The sequence below is a fragment of the Crotalus tigris genome, unplaced genomic scaffold (genome assembly GCF_016545835.1).
Source record: "Crotalus tigris isolate CLP2741 ecotype Arizona unplaced genomic scaffold, ASM1654583v1 scf7180000024432.2438137, whole genome shotgun sequence".
Lineage (NCBI taxonomy): Eukaryota > Metazoa > Chordata > Lepidosauria > Squamata > Viperidae > Crotalus > Crotalus tigris.
Genome location: NW_024100599.1, coordinates 181930 through 197407, shown reverse-complemented (window position 1 = coordinate 197407; position 15478 = coordinate 181930). Strand labels below are relative to the sequence as shown.

Below are 15478 nucleotides of genomic sequence, written 5' to 3'. Positions count from 1 at the left end.
CAATATAAAAAAGATATTGAGACTCTAGAAAGAGTGCAGAGAAGAGCAACAGAGATGTTTAGGGGGCTGGAGACTAAAACATATGAAGAAGGTTTGCTGGAATTGCATACTGTATACTGAAAATAGGGACTAGGGGTGACATGTTATCGGTCTTCCAATATTTGAGGGGCTGCCACAGAGAAGAAGGGGTCAACCTATTCTCTAAAGCACCTGAAGGCAGGACATGAAGCAATGGATAGAAATTAATCAAGGAAAGAAGCAACCTAGAATTAAGAAGAAATTTTCTAACAATGATAACAATTAACCAGTGGAATAACTTGCCTCCAGAAATTGGAGGTTTTTAAGAAGAGATTAGGTAGCTATTTGTCTGAAATGGTGTAGGGCTTCCTGTTTGAGTGTGGGGTTGGACTTGAGGACCTCTTGTGTCCCTTCCAGCTCTATTATTCTGTTTTGTTATTCTGCTATTCTTTCTATGATCATGTGTATCCATCCCATCAAGTCCAAAGAAAATACGGAATGATATAGGATCTCCCGCCATGTGCAGGAGATTGGACTAGAAGACCTCCAAAGTCTCTTACAACTCTATCATTCTATGTTTTATGTTTTAATGCTGATAATTAAAACATAGCAGTGAAGAAAGTAATGGCAGTTGAAAGGCAGTTTCTGCAAAGTCAGTTCCTTATCTTCAGCCAGGCTTTACGTGTGTTATTTAAAATTGTGAGCTGTATCTGTGCTTTAAGAGCATCTTTAAATATATAAATTAAAATGCTGGCAGAGGAGGCATGCTGCGGATCCTGTCAGTCCAACTATTCCGGTGGATGGGATCCAAGTGAAGGTCCTTCTCTGTCGTTGCACCTGCTCTGTGGAACATCTTACCCCCCCAGTGTGAAGCCGGCCCCAACATTCCTGACCTAAAGAGTTGGCTCTGCCAGTTACTTTGGGGCTCCAATGGGGAAGCATCACAGTGGAAGGTGGTTGATTGATTAACAACAGATCCCACCTTCTTCCCATCCTGCTCCCGCCCTCTCCATCATTCATTGGGCTGTAGTATTTTGGATTTTATGTCAATTTATTTATGTTTTTTAATTTATACAGTTTTATTTTTTATGATTGTCAGCTGTCCAGAGTTACCCTGAGGTAAGATGGGCAACCTATAAATTTTATAAATAATAAATAAATAAAAATCCAGCATTTGACATGTATTATTTTTTCCTCCAAGTAGACAGCAGAGGGCAGCCCGAAACAGGTGTTCTGTGTTCTGAGCCTTTTGTAGGTTTGAGAGCTACATGAAGAAATAAGTTTACAATACTGAGGCTGAACTTTACTTTTCAAGACAGAAAATTTACATTGAAAGTTCTGACAATGTGATTGATATTAGAAGCAGCACAAATACTAAATACTTATCATCTTCCATCCTATATTTTATGCACAGGCAAAAGTGCAGGGAAAGCTGATATTTCACTTTGTCCCAACTGCTGACTGACTTTATAACTATTTTCTTTTTCTTGTCTTCTTAATAATTTTCCTGAATACTGATGGGAATGCCAATCGCTGACACAATCCCTGCAGGTGTTAGAAGTGTTTTATTCTTCCTGAATGCTAGTATTTCCTGTCCCTTTGGAGGAGGAGGAGGAGGAAGAAGAAGGAGGAGGAGGAGGACGAGGAGGAGGAAGAGAAGAAGAAGTTATTTTAAACAGATTTTCTTCTGTCTGAAAGACAATGCCATGGAAACACAGAATCAGAATAATATAAACAATGCAAGAGCCATGATTTGGCCCTGCTCTTCCCTTACAAGAGTAAAAATACAACAGAAGAAAAACTGCTGCGGGTATAGTGGATCAAAGACAAAAACAGCAGCCTAGGTAGACCAAACCAGGTGGTTTGGTATGCCCAGGTGCCGGTATGAAAACTTAATATTCTCAATCCCTGAAAAGTTAGTGAACCTCGTCAAAAGTCTCTAACTTTCATTTTATATGCCTGTTATTTTTATTCCTCCCATTGTTTCTTTAATGGCCATCACCAGAAACCTGAACAGCGTCCTGCCCATTTAAGGAAGGGAGCACCAAACACCTTTGCTTGTGGGAAAGGCACTGCCTGCTAATGATCACAAATGCAAAGCAAGACTGGGAATGTCTGTAAGTAAAGGAGTCTGCATTAGAACACTGGGTGAGCTGCCAGTATCTGGTGGAGCTGTGTCTCATTGACTTGAGCAGATATATATTTTATAGCAAATATTTGCTGATTAATGGCTTCTGAACGTTTCCAGGTTGGGAATGGTGACATCCTCATCTGTTTATTGTTAATGGTTGTCCTTTAGAAGTAGACAATGGAAAGCCTACATATCTACTATAACTGACAGGAGAGACTACCAAGGATGATATCTGAACTGAACAGGCAAGAGGCTTTGGGTTGTAAAACTAATAAGATGTAGGTTGAGGGTCAGAGAAGCTCCTACTTTTGAATAATCTGTCAACAATATCCAAATGTCTTATGAAAGAAGTATTTTGATCTTATAAAAAAAATGAAGGGAGCTAGACTATCTAGTCTGCATCAATACAGAAAAAAGGAAAGCAAACCAAATATAATAACAATAAACCACCAGATGAAGCTCAGTCAGACTGTTTTTGTTATAAATATTCATAACCTCCAAATATATTGGAGGTATTCATAACAAATAAAATTAATTACCAAGTTGGTCTAATTCTTGGATTTACAATCCACGTTTCTGAAAGGTCATTCTAGAAAGCTATTTTACTTTGGGAAAAGCAACTCTACAAAGTTTTTTGTGGAGTTATGCCTGAAAAAACCCTATGCCTATATTTTCCAGAAATAATGATGGTGACAAACATGGATTACTATTCACAGAATTGAATAAAGATTCATCCATTCTTCTGGCATAACTAATCTATATACATCACAAATGCTGTTGTTCTCACAAACTGTCCCAAATTGAGGCAGGCATTCTCTCCAGATTCACAAGAAAAAAATTAATCACATAATATCTGTATTATCATTGTTCACATTTAAGCAACAGAAACTAACAATAGGTAGTTCTTGTCATACAATCATTCATTTAGTGACTGTTACAACAGCACTGAAAAAATGATTTATGATTGTTTTCCACACTTATGGCCCCCATGGTCACATGATCAAAATTCAATCACTTTAGGACAGTTGCACTATCCCGGGGTCATGTGATCACCATTTGTAACCTTCACAGCTGGCCTCTGACAAGCAAGGTCAAGCAAGGAGAAGCTGGATTCACTTAATAATTGTGTGATTCATTTAACAACTGCAGAGATTCGCTTGACTGTAGCAAAAAAGTTCATAAAATGGGGCAAAATTCATTTAACTTTCTTGCTTAGCAACAGAAATTTGGGGCTCAATTGCGGTTGTATGTAGAGGACTATCTATAGTTGAAATGTACATTATATAGCTGTACATATTCTTATATGCAACCATAATGAAGACCGAAATAATGGACAAAGATGAAGAAGAGCGATTTTATCCAGATCAGTTATCAAAAATTTTTGTTCCCTTCATTAAGGCAACACTATCTGTAAGTAGTGTGTATATGAATGTAGTTGTGTATATGCATGTGTGAAAGAATTAGCAGGCCAACAAAATGCAGATGGTGATGAAATGCTAGGGGAATTTGAAATGATGGAAAAAAATCAAGAATATCTCTGGAGCAAATCAATGAGAAGTTAAGGGAGATAATACTAGTTTTTCCTGATATTCATAATTTATCTAAATGCCTATAGTTCTGTTTCAAATAAATGGCAAAGTGCATGATTAAGAGATTGAGGCTGCTAGTTGCATTTTTATCTCAAACATCATGATTTATTGCATTAATTCTCTATTATGTAGTTGTGGAGTATGGAACAGTTTTATTTTGCTACATTAACAGAATAATAAAAGAACAGAACTGATTGAGTGATATAAAATGAAGCTTCCAACAACTGTGAGAAAGTGATCATTACAGGAAAAAACAGCTGTACATTTTTCCCAGTAATTTTTCAACTCATGCTGTGTCACAACTAACTTGCCAAAAAAATCCACAATCAATTATACTCTCTATAATTTTAATGCAAAGGAAGTTAATATTATACAACAGAGACTAATAAACTCTCTACTTTTATTAATAGATTAAATATTGTCAAAAAGAAAACAATTCAGGGAACAGCATAAATACTGTAGTAAGATCATAATTTATTACAACAAATATCCATTCTTTTCATAATAGGAAAATGCTTAGCTTAAATAAAATGTGGCAACTGTACTCCCAAGCTTAATTTGAGTAAAACGGAAAGAATCTCTGGGTGAAGGTTAAATTAGTTAGAGGATATATATCTTACCTCTAATTTAGAAAAGTGATGGGAGAATATTTTGGCTGGAATGATAGCCAGAGGGAAAACGGCTTTACATCTGGCTAGCATGTTTTGTTATTCTTCTGATTAAGTTCACAACCTCTTGATGCTTTTCATGAAAAACAATAAGCGTTTGCACAATTCCCCATATAATTTTGAGTCAGATTGCCAGGACTGATATTAGCAGGATAAGCACTAAGTATAATATTAACTTCCAATAGGACATAAGGTTATATCTCACTTTGCTTGCTGGAAGTGATATTTCCTGAATTTAAATAACCATAAAATGTTTCTTAAAATGAACAAAATCCCAACTGATTATCTGATTCTGTTTATTCTCCATCTGGGAACTATTTGCAGTTGAAAACATTTTTAAAAGGCTTATATCATATTATACAAATTCTACCACAGAAATGCCAACAACAACCTTCTTTGTACTCCAATAAATATAATCCTGGGCAACAAATCCCCAAATTTCTAAGCCCAGGAAAGCCTGTACATCATTAAAATAACTGCTTAGTTCAGTTGGTTTGGATTCTACCACTGAAACAGAGCCCAGATTCTAAAGATTAATAGAGGCACAAGCAGAGGTCACTGAAATGTAAATTGATGCAAATGTTTGTGAATTTAAATCCAAGAAAAGTTGTATTACCCATGCCAAAATCTCATCTCATCCAACATTTGATTAGCTGGCTTTGGATATGAAGTTTGGTTTCTCAAATGCTCATGTGAACTAACCCACAGAAAGTTAATGCTGAGATCAACTTAAGTAATTTTACTGAATGAGTACATCTTATTCAATATTAAAAAGTAGAAAATGTAATTGTAATTGCATGGAACTAAATATTATTTGAACTATGATCTTAGACATGATCTTTTGCCACCATTAGTTTAAATATCACAAGAGGCGTGAAGGTGCTTAATATTCTCTAAACATTACATAGGATGAACTACATAATAGAGAATTAATGCAATAAATCATGATATAGAAAAGTGGTGGTCAACAGTAACCCTTTGTCTTTATAAACCTCATTTACACAAACTGAGACACCCCACTATCCATTTGCCAAGTGAGTCTCCATTTTTGTGGCTAGGCTATTACTGAGCAGGCTAGTGTTGAGTCAAGGTTTTCTGGCACCCTATGCCAGCATATCTCCCTCATGGGCAATCTAGAATACACAGGAAACTTTGGAAGTTTGCAGTTTGCTGAGTTTCAGTGGCTCAGCAGGTCAGCTATAAGCAGGGCTTTTTTTTTTTTTTTTTTGTCATAGAACGCACCAGAGCAGGGTTCCGGCACCTTTTTTTGATGGATTTTCCAGAGTTGCCTTGAACAAAATCCTAGTCTTTTAGATACACTAAAAATTGAAGGGTTTTTTTTTTCAGCTACAAAGATAAACCTTGTAGGGTAGGCAAGGCGGGTTGTATGATGTGTGTGAGTTCCGGCAATTTTTTTTTTTAATTTTATTTTTTTACAAAAAAAGCACTGGCTATAAGACTAAGTTCTATGCATATTGTGTTGTGGCTGGCAAAAGCTGGAGGCCTCTCTTTGTATAGCTATTTCTTTCTTTCTGGTGTGTGTGTGTGTGTATGTGTGTGTGTGTGTGTGTGTGTGTGTGTGTGTGTATGTATGTTCAGATATGAGAATCCTGATTTCATGTAGCATGTGTTCCAGAAAGTCAATATAGAACAGAACAGAATAGAATTCTTTATTGGCCAAGTGTGATTGGAATTTGTCTCTGGTGCATAAACTCTCAGGGTACATTCAAACAACAAAATAGTATAATCATAAGATACTAATAGGAGAGGGTAGTAGAAAGATGAGAAGATTAATAGTAATACAGCCATATTACATGGGTAAATATCCTTAGATGTAAGACAGTACTGTGTAATTAGCTGTTCAGCAGATTGATGGCATGAGGGAATATTCCCATTCTTGCACAAAACTTGTGATTTGCTAAACTCAAAGAAGTACTGGATTCAGAATCTGTCTTGAATAAGTGTGCCTGAGTGATTTGCATCTGTGCATATCTGTGTATTTGCATCTCTCTCTCTCCTTCCCTCTCTCTGTCTCCTCTTCTCTTTCAGAAGAACAAGACACTAATAATTCCCTAGAATTAAACAAAGAAAGATAGGGAATACCAAGCCTCATCTATCAAACCCAAGCAAACCTTTCCACTATCCCTGAAAATATTCCAGGTGGTTCAAAGAATTTAAAATGAAATTGGAAGACCAAATGGGCCTATTCTTTCAGATGAATAAAAAGGAAGATACAAATGCCCAAAACTTATGGGATACAGCCAAAGCCTACATGAGAGGTGTCACAATTGCTTATATGGCTAGGGAAAATAAAATTAAAATACAACATCAAAGAAATCTCGAAGAAGAACTTAATAGGGTTGAGGAAAATCTACAAAACGAACCACAAAGGCGTGATCTGAAACAGCAAATAGATTTAATCAAATATAAAATAAATATCATTGAAAAGGAAGAACTGGGGCAACAAATAAAACGTACCAAACAATTTTTTTTTGAAAATGCCAATAAAACAGGTAGATGGTTGGCTTACAGAATAAAGAAACACAACGATAAAAAGAGGATTAGCAAACTATACAATGAAAAAGGAGAGATGGTATATCAGAATGAAAGGAAGAAAATGTGGCCTATAAGTTTTACAAGAAATTATACAAAGATGTAGAATGGAAGAACAAGGATGATATACTAAAATTCTTGCAATTAGCTGATCTACCGAAAGTCCCAAAAAAAATTAAAAATATGTTAAACAAAGAGATAACACCTTTGGAACTATCTGAGGCAATTAAGAAACAAAAAAAAACAATAAAGCCCCAGGTCCGGATGGTTTACCAATAGAAATATACAAAATTATACAAGATTCTCTAAGTCCAATATTAATAGATCTATTCAACGAGGTTCTGAAGAATGCGAAAATTCCGACCTCATGGGAAGATGCAATTATTACTTTGATCCCCAAGGACAATTCAGATTTGGCGTACATCAAAAACTATAGACCCATTTCATTATTAAATTCGGACTACAAAATTTTTATGGCCATAATGGTTAAACGTCTTGAAAGATTCTTAGTAAAATTCATACATTTGGATCAAAATGGTGTTCTACCCAAAATATATATATAAGAAACAATGTTAGGATCATACTGGATGTATTGGAATATTATGAAATTCACAATGAAAAACAAATGGGACTAATCTTTCTTGATGCACAAAAGGCATTCGATAATGTGAAATGGGATTTTATATTTAATCAATTGGAATACAGGGATTTTGGGGAGAATTTCTTAAACATGTTGAAAGCGATTTATTCCAAACTGATAGCCAAAGTGATAATCAATGGAGAAACTACATCTTCAGGCTGGTGTTTTCAGCTTCGTGCTTCGAGCAGCAATGTGTGGTCTTAGCTGTTTCTTCCTTTTAACTGCCAGTGGGGGTATGAACTGATTGGGTGGGAGCTTGGCTGTGTTCTGATTGGGTGGAGGTGTGTTCTGAATGGTTAGGGGCTTGGCTGTGCTCTGATTGGCGGGGGAGTGTTCTGTTTGGTTGTGCTCAGGTTAGTCTGAGTTGCAGAGGGGTTTAAGATTTTGGGCTGCCTTGCTATTTTTTGGCTTCGCGTTCGTGGTCATGCCTGCTCTTCATGGAGGGTGTCAGTTTGCTTCATGTATGGATTGGAGGGGTTTAAAGTGGCTAATGATGCAGCTGTGGTCTGGCTTCTGGTTTGTGGTCGTTCCTCATCATCGGTGTGGCTTTGGGTTTGTTTTTTGCGTGGATGTGTGGTGGCTAAGACCACACATTGCTGCTCGAAGCACGAAGCTGAAAACACCAGCCTGAAGATAACGAATGGGACTTCGTCAAAACGTCGCCAAGACACTTCCAATTTTACGCGGGAGAAAACCCGAACAACCAAAGACCTACATATATATATATTATAGCATCATCAATCAGTGGTGATATTCCTTGATGGTTCTTTGATTATGATAGTGTTTTCTTTCTCTGATTATTTAAACAATCTAATTCAGAGAACCCATATTATAGATACAATATATCTTAAGAAAAAGGAAGGTTGCCAGTGTATAAACTATAATCTTTCCTGATCTAGCACTCTCCATTTGTGTTAGGAATTGTCATCTAGCATCTGAAGAATACGAAGTTAGGGAAGGCTATTCTAATTTATGGCCTATGTAATATGACAAAATACAACTTCAAATATTACTATCACAATGTAACATCATAAGATAATAATAACACTAATAATCCATTTCAACATTTAGCATATAAACCAACCAAGACAACCAGAAACCTAAGGTTTCTGAATAATATTTACCATGTTTAAAAGTAAGCAGTTCCAAAATGCTATATATTTAACTTTACAATTAAAATATTTAGGAACAATTTGAGGAGCTACCACAAAGAAGAGGGGGTCACGTTATTCACCAAAGCACCAGAGGGCAGGACAAAAAACAATGGTTGGAAACTGATCAAAGAGAGAAGCAACCTGGAATTAAGGAGAAACTTCCTGATAGTGAGGACAATTAACCAGTGGAATAGCTTGCCACCAGAAATTGTGGGCGCTCCATCACTGGAGATTTTTAAAAAGAGGCCAGATAGTCACTTGTCTGAGATGATATAGGTTCTCCTGCCTGAGCAGGGGGCTGGACTAGAAGACCTCCAAGGTCCCTTCCAGCTCTATTCTATTCTATTCTATTCTATTCTATTCTATTCTATTCTATTCTATTCTATTCTATTCTATTCTATTCTATTCTATTCTATTCTATTCTTGTTGCTTCCATATTAAGCAGCATAAACCATACTGATTGAATTAGAATCAGTCTGTTTAGATCAAGATGTGGCAATCACAATGCAAACAGCCTGCATGTATATTTCTATAAACATACAGTAGTTACTCCATGAATTAAATAGTTGTGAGCAGACATAGTGAAAGATACCCTTTGGGTTACTGGAATGGTTAGCAATAAGTGTTGAGATATAAGATTGCAGCCACATTAAACATGCTTTTCATTAATTTAATGCCTAGTTTTCAAAAATCCCAATGAAGAATTTTAGTTATCTGTTAGTTTGCACTGTGCTATTATATATAAAATACCAGTAATAACAAAATCATATTTGTGGATTTTGGAACAAAGATTTTATTCACATGTGTAACAGCTCTCATGTTACTGCTTTATGTGCTGATGAAATTACAAGGATAGTGAAAAAAATCTACTCATTTCCACATTGGGTCTAGAAGCTTGTAAGTATTATAATCTATGCAACAAAATAAATGTGTATGTTTATTTTTATTGAATCCCCAATCCCCAAAATAAAAATACTGTATTAACCCAAGGAAAATAATTTTGCCTCTTTGTTCTAGGTTAAACATTTTCTCTAAGAAAGGAACCCAGTATTAGGAATTTATTTTTGGGATGCAGGTAATTTATTACTTATTATTGGTGATCCCTGAGTCAAGACCAGGTACCCACCATCTTTCTGGGACCTTCTTTAATGGCTCTGCTATTATGGATGCTAAAAAACCCCTGTGAAAACTAATGGACAACTTGGCAGAAGAAGCAAAACAGGTACTCAACAACAAGTTGTGTGGATAAGTCTTTAGGACATTCTCTTGCCCTGGATATGAGAAAATGCCTTAAAGACAAATGAGATCTTTCAGTTGCATGGAGCTGCAAGAGATCAAGGCAAGCCTTAGTCAACCATGAGTTAAATCACATACACTGCAGGCTCATAGTTATCAAGCTCCTGGAAGAAATCTCTTGAACAAAATGCTCAGCTTGTAATTCTTAAAAGCATCTTATTATACTTAACAAAAGCATGTCAGATTTAAAGAATAAATGTTTTACTGAATTATTTATTATATATAAAAATGGATAAACTTTACTCACTGGTCTTTCATGTTCAAGGATTGAAGACTTTCCTGGCTCATATTCAAAAATGCTTCTTGGTTCTGAACGGAATTTGCGGGTATCTACTTTTCTATCAGGAGGCTCCCACTCATTTCTAAAAATAAAAATAAATTGACAAATGATCTAATATCCAATACATGCAACACAAAGTTTTCTAAGAACAAATTAATGGATATTTTTAATAAAACTAGAACAAAAATGTCCATCACAATAGAGAATCTCCTGATTTTGAATGGAATTTCTAAGATTACCACACAGAAAATTATATTCCATATCAACATAAGTAATAATGTTATATTTAAAAATCAAAAGGCAAAAACTAACTATTTTTACTAAATAAATACTGAAAGCTGAATGAGTAATATTTGTCTACCTAGGTTGGAGTCCTTCTCTGTTTATGATAATAAAGGAGTGAGATGGAATGGTGATGAATAAAGTTTGCTGGTAGCTAGGGATTCTGCACATGTGGTATTAGGCAATGACTATCTGTTTGTAAAATTGGGCTGTAAGGATAAGCTGAGGTTTTAGTCTGCATACCATCCACATAAAGCTTGACATAAACCCTTGCCGGGCTCCTAAAATACCCCTGATACCTCCCCAACATATAGAATAAGGGGGTTTCAATTTCTTTGTATTATATTTGGCTCTGAGTAGAGTTCAGGAGTTCCTGGCCTTCCTAACCTCCATGCCAATCATGGGGGTGTCCTGAGTGATCTGTGGCTCAATGAACATAGGTAGTCACCCATTACAATTACCCTTCACTTTATACAAGTTGTATCATGATTTAATTGCATCATGAATGGAAGACATAGTTCATAATTTTTTTGCTGCAGTCAGATCATTCTATGATCCTGCAGGTGGAAGGGCCCAGTAAATTTATGTGCTCTGGTTCTTCTGGATCCAAATGGATTCCAGCAGGTGATGGGGATTTCCTTGAATCCTTAGTTTAGCTCTGGAATATAAAGATGACAGGGATGCTAGGCCAATTATTCCCAATTAACCTCTTATCATAAATCCCGAGTTGCTCTTGGAAATGAAGTAGCAGAAGAAATATCTAGACTAAAGCATTAGTATTGATAAAGATGGCAAAGGGCTCTTTTTTTGCCATGCTTTAGCACACAATGCCTTGTTTAGGAAGAACTGCTCCCTTCTTTGAGATAAGAATTGACCAAGCCTGTCTATAGGCTATTATGAGGATTTGGGGCATAGTGTGATAATAGTATTTGTAATATTGGTGAATGATACAAGAGCCATCACATATATACACTACACTGAACTGAGGTCTCTCCATTGACTATCAACAGGCTTCTGAGGACAATTCAAAATACTGGTATTGACCTTAAAAATCCTCTATGACTTAGCTACTGGATATGTATAGGTTTACCTATTTAAGTGGATTCTATCCTCCTGTTTGCTAGTCTTGGGTAGGGATGCTGAAGGTTCTTCCCCCATGTGTTATATTTCATGAGTGGAATAAGCTGCCAATCTGAAATCCTGATGGCTCACTACTACTGATTTTTAGAAAACTCTTTAAAACAGTGTTGTTTAGAAGGGCATTCATTTAAGACAAATAATCAATATATCTATACATTTTGTAATAACAATTCATAATATAGGTATGTGGTTTTAAATAAAATTATTTCTGTTTTATAGTATTTCTATATTACTATTATCTTTATTATTGTTAATTATACAGCACCATGATTGCACTACAAATTAGCAATACATAAAAAAGTCAGCCGGCCAGCCAGCCAGCTGGCCAGCCAGTCAATCAGCTGCTTCCATGAAAAGCCATGCTGTATCTCTGAATACAAAACCAAACACTGAAATAATGGCTCTCACACTAGTATCAAATTTGCCACTTCTGGATTAATTGCTATAAAGTAACATATAGCTTACTTTTCTGGGGCAGATCTTTGCCAAGGACGAACAGGTGGTACTGGAGGTGGTAGAGGTGAAGAGACCTTAAAGGCTTCAGTGCCATTGTCAGAAGTACTTTTTGTCAGTGGCCTGTATGTCTGAGTCTTTGCAACAGGATGTGCTTGAGCAGAAAGTGATTGACTGAGGTTACCTAGTCAGAGACAAATCAAAATCACAAAGGATCTAAATATTAGTACTAGACAGATAGAGGCAGACACATGCACAGACAAACATATACAGCAGTGTGGTGTAGGGTTAAGGAATGGGGAGATCAGGATGTAGTTCTCTCTTAGGCATCGAAGCTGAGTGGGAGAATTTGGGCCAGTCACTCTCTTTCTCAATTTTAGTTTGAGTACAACTCTCACAGGACCACTGTGTTATATTATCGTCCATAACCTTCAATGAAGAGGCCTTCATCTTGAAGTGGATTGATTCAACCTAATAAACACATAGACACATGCACACATTGTTCATTGAAATATGGACTGAGTAAAAGGAGCCTTCCTACCATCCCCCAAACTTCCACAGCAGAATAAAAGAAAGTATTTTCTATTTACTCAACACTAGCTTTGGATAATTCAGATCTCTTCTGCCATTTTGTTATAAAATGTGACTCTCCCAGATAATGCTGATCATTCATTTAATGGGAAAATAAAGTTGCCTATATTTTTCATCATCTTTGAAATACATGATTTATAACTCATAGTGCCCTCCCTTGAGCATCTCAAACTATGAAACCAAGAGTATTAATATATGCATACTCTGCATGTATTACAGAAATTGCTCTTCTGTACCATCCTGAAACTCTATGATTGAACCGGGCAGATCGAGCCATTTGTCCAATATTTTTCCACATACTGTAGAGATCTCTCTTATTGAATCAGATTAGTGTTTGAAAAAAGATTTGTAGAGCAAGTTAAACTATAGGCCAGCAAGACTATATGCTGTTGTGTCTATAACTATTTCCCCTTTCTGTAGCCTATACTTCTGTGATAGTTTAAAGATAGTTTCTTAAAAACAAAAACAAATGTAGTGATGAAATAAGAAATTTATTTGAGCTATGAATTCAAATAAAATAATTGACAGTCTCTAATGTTAGCCTGACTCCTGACCATTACTCAAAACTCTCAAAAGGACAAACTGATGTACATTTATATATATGCTTGTATACCCATACCTTATTAAAAAGATAAAGTCTTGCTTGTTAGTAATACTTATTAGTACTTAAAATATTTTCCTGGGCTCCAAGATCACCTCAGATGGGGACTGCAGCCAAGAAATTAAAAGACGCTTGTTCCTGGAGAGGAAAGCTATGGCAAATCTAGACAGCATATTAAAAAGCAGAGACATCACCCTGCCAACAAAAGTGCGTAAAGGCCATGGTTTTTCCATTTGCAATGTATGGATGTGAAAGTTGGACCATAAGAAAGGCTGAGCGCCAAAGAATTGAGGCCTTTGAACTATGGTGCTGGAGAAGACTCCTGCGAGTCCCTTGGATTGCAAGGCGTTCAAACCGGTCAGTCCTAGAAGAGATCAACCCCGACTGCTCTTTAGAAGGCCAGATCCTGAAGTTGAAACTCAAATACTTTGGCCACCTAATGAGAAGGAAGCGCTCACTGGAGAAGGGTCTAATGCTGGGAAAGATTGAGGGCAGCAGAAGAAGGGGACGACAGAGAATGAGATGGCTGGATGGAGTCACTGAAACAGTAGGCGTGAGCTTAAATGGACTCCAGAAGATGGTAGAGGACAGGAAGGCCTAGAGGAACGTTGCCCATGGGGTCGCGACGGGGTGGACATGACTTCACAATTAACAACAACAACAACTTAAAATATTATTTGGGAATATCACATTAGCTCAAAATTTCTTTTTTGTGCAAACAAATACAACGTGCAGCATAAAGTTAAAGCTGAAATGACAATTAAAATATATGCTATGTCCTGTGGTAAAATGCATTTTGCATCATTTTGAATCTAAGAATAACATTCACATTTGAAGTAGGCTTCCTGTTATTCATAGAAAACTTAAAATATTTTCACAATGTATTCTTCCCCCCCCCGCAGAGGTGCAGTCTTTTTTTTTTATTGAATTTTTTTTTAAATTTTACAAAAACAAAACAACCCTTCCCCAAACCTCCCCAACCCTCCCATTCCCTTCCCCGACCTTCCCAGAGCTGAATATAGGCTTAATTGAAATTTCTTCAAAAAATCTTAAAAAAGATATAAACCATGAATAAATCTAAATACATTAATTGAACAAATTGTAAAATAATTAACAATAATATATATATAAAAAAACATAAATACCAAAAGAAAAATATTTGAAAGGAAAAAGAATAAAGAAAAAGAAAAAAGAAAAAGATAAAAGAAAGTATAATAAAAATAAAAGATAAAAATAAAAAAAAGAATAAAGTCTATAAAATATTTTAAATTTTAAATATAAGTTATTGAAAAACTAAATAATATTTTTTTATATCCAACTTATATTGTATAAAATCTATCCATTTTTTCCATACCGCAAAATACTTCTCTTGCGATTGATCCTTCAAAAAAGCCAAAATCTTTGCCATTTCCGCCAAATAAGAAACTTTAAAAAACCACTCTTGCAAAGTAGGCAAAGATTCCTTCTTCCAACATTGCCCTACTAACAACCTTGCGGCTGTAATTAAATTTAACATCAATGTGGTCTCTTTAGTATCACAATCAGTAACAATACCTAACAAAAACAATTGTGGGGTAAATTTTACCCTCCTTCTAAAAATTCTTTGAATATTCCACCATATCTTAATCCAAAAAGCTTCCGGTGGTTTAAGCGTCGGTGATGGCGGCTACTTTGTAGCCGTCCTCCTGGGAAAGCGTGAGAACCGCGGAGAACAGCAGGCACCAGCTGTTCCGCGGCTCAAAACCTCCCTCCCGGGCGAAGGGAGGGAGGGGAGTATCACCTGAATAGAGGTAGAGCCTCTTAAACCCCCCAGGAATTTTTTCCTTGGGGGGTGAAGAGAGAGCTCCCTCGGAGTTCGGGTTGTCTCCGCCTTCCAGCTGTCTTTGTTCCTTTGGGAACAAAGCAAAACGCTGCTTCCACCTCCGTGCTTAAAGGAACTGGGTGAGTTATTTTTAAAAGCGGACAGAGCTGGATAAAGGATTTGATTTATTGGATGTTATTTGGACTTTAGTTTGAAAGGCTGACCTTTCTTTTTTTTCTTTTTTTTTCTTTGTCTTTTTTTGTGTGGAGAGTGAAAGTAAA

The 15478-nt window shown here is 36.2% G+C and overlaps 1 protein-coding gene across 42 annotated transcripts in view; it reads right to left on the bottom strand.

Annotated features, from left to right (window-relative positions):
- Nucleotides 1-15478, bottom strand: part of SORBS2 (sorbin and SH3 domain containing 2) — a 205273-nt gene that overhangs the window by 45096 nt on the left and 144699 nt on the right. For all 42 annotated transcript variants that reach the window (XM_039330701.1, XM_039330706.1, XM_039330690.1 and 39 more), the window contains 2 exons: nucleotides 12217-12388; nucleotides 10297-10411 (listed from right to left, as the gene is read on the bottom strand). In XM_039330701.1, the coding sequence (XP_039186635.1) occupies nucleotides 10297-10411; nucleotides 12217-12388 (287 nt within the window). The remainder of the gene's footprint in view (nucleotides 1-10296; nucleotides 10412-12216; nucleotides 12389-15478) is intronic.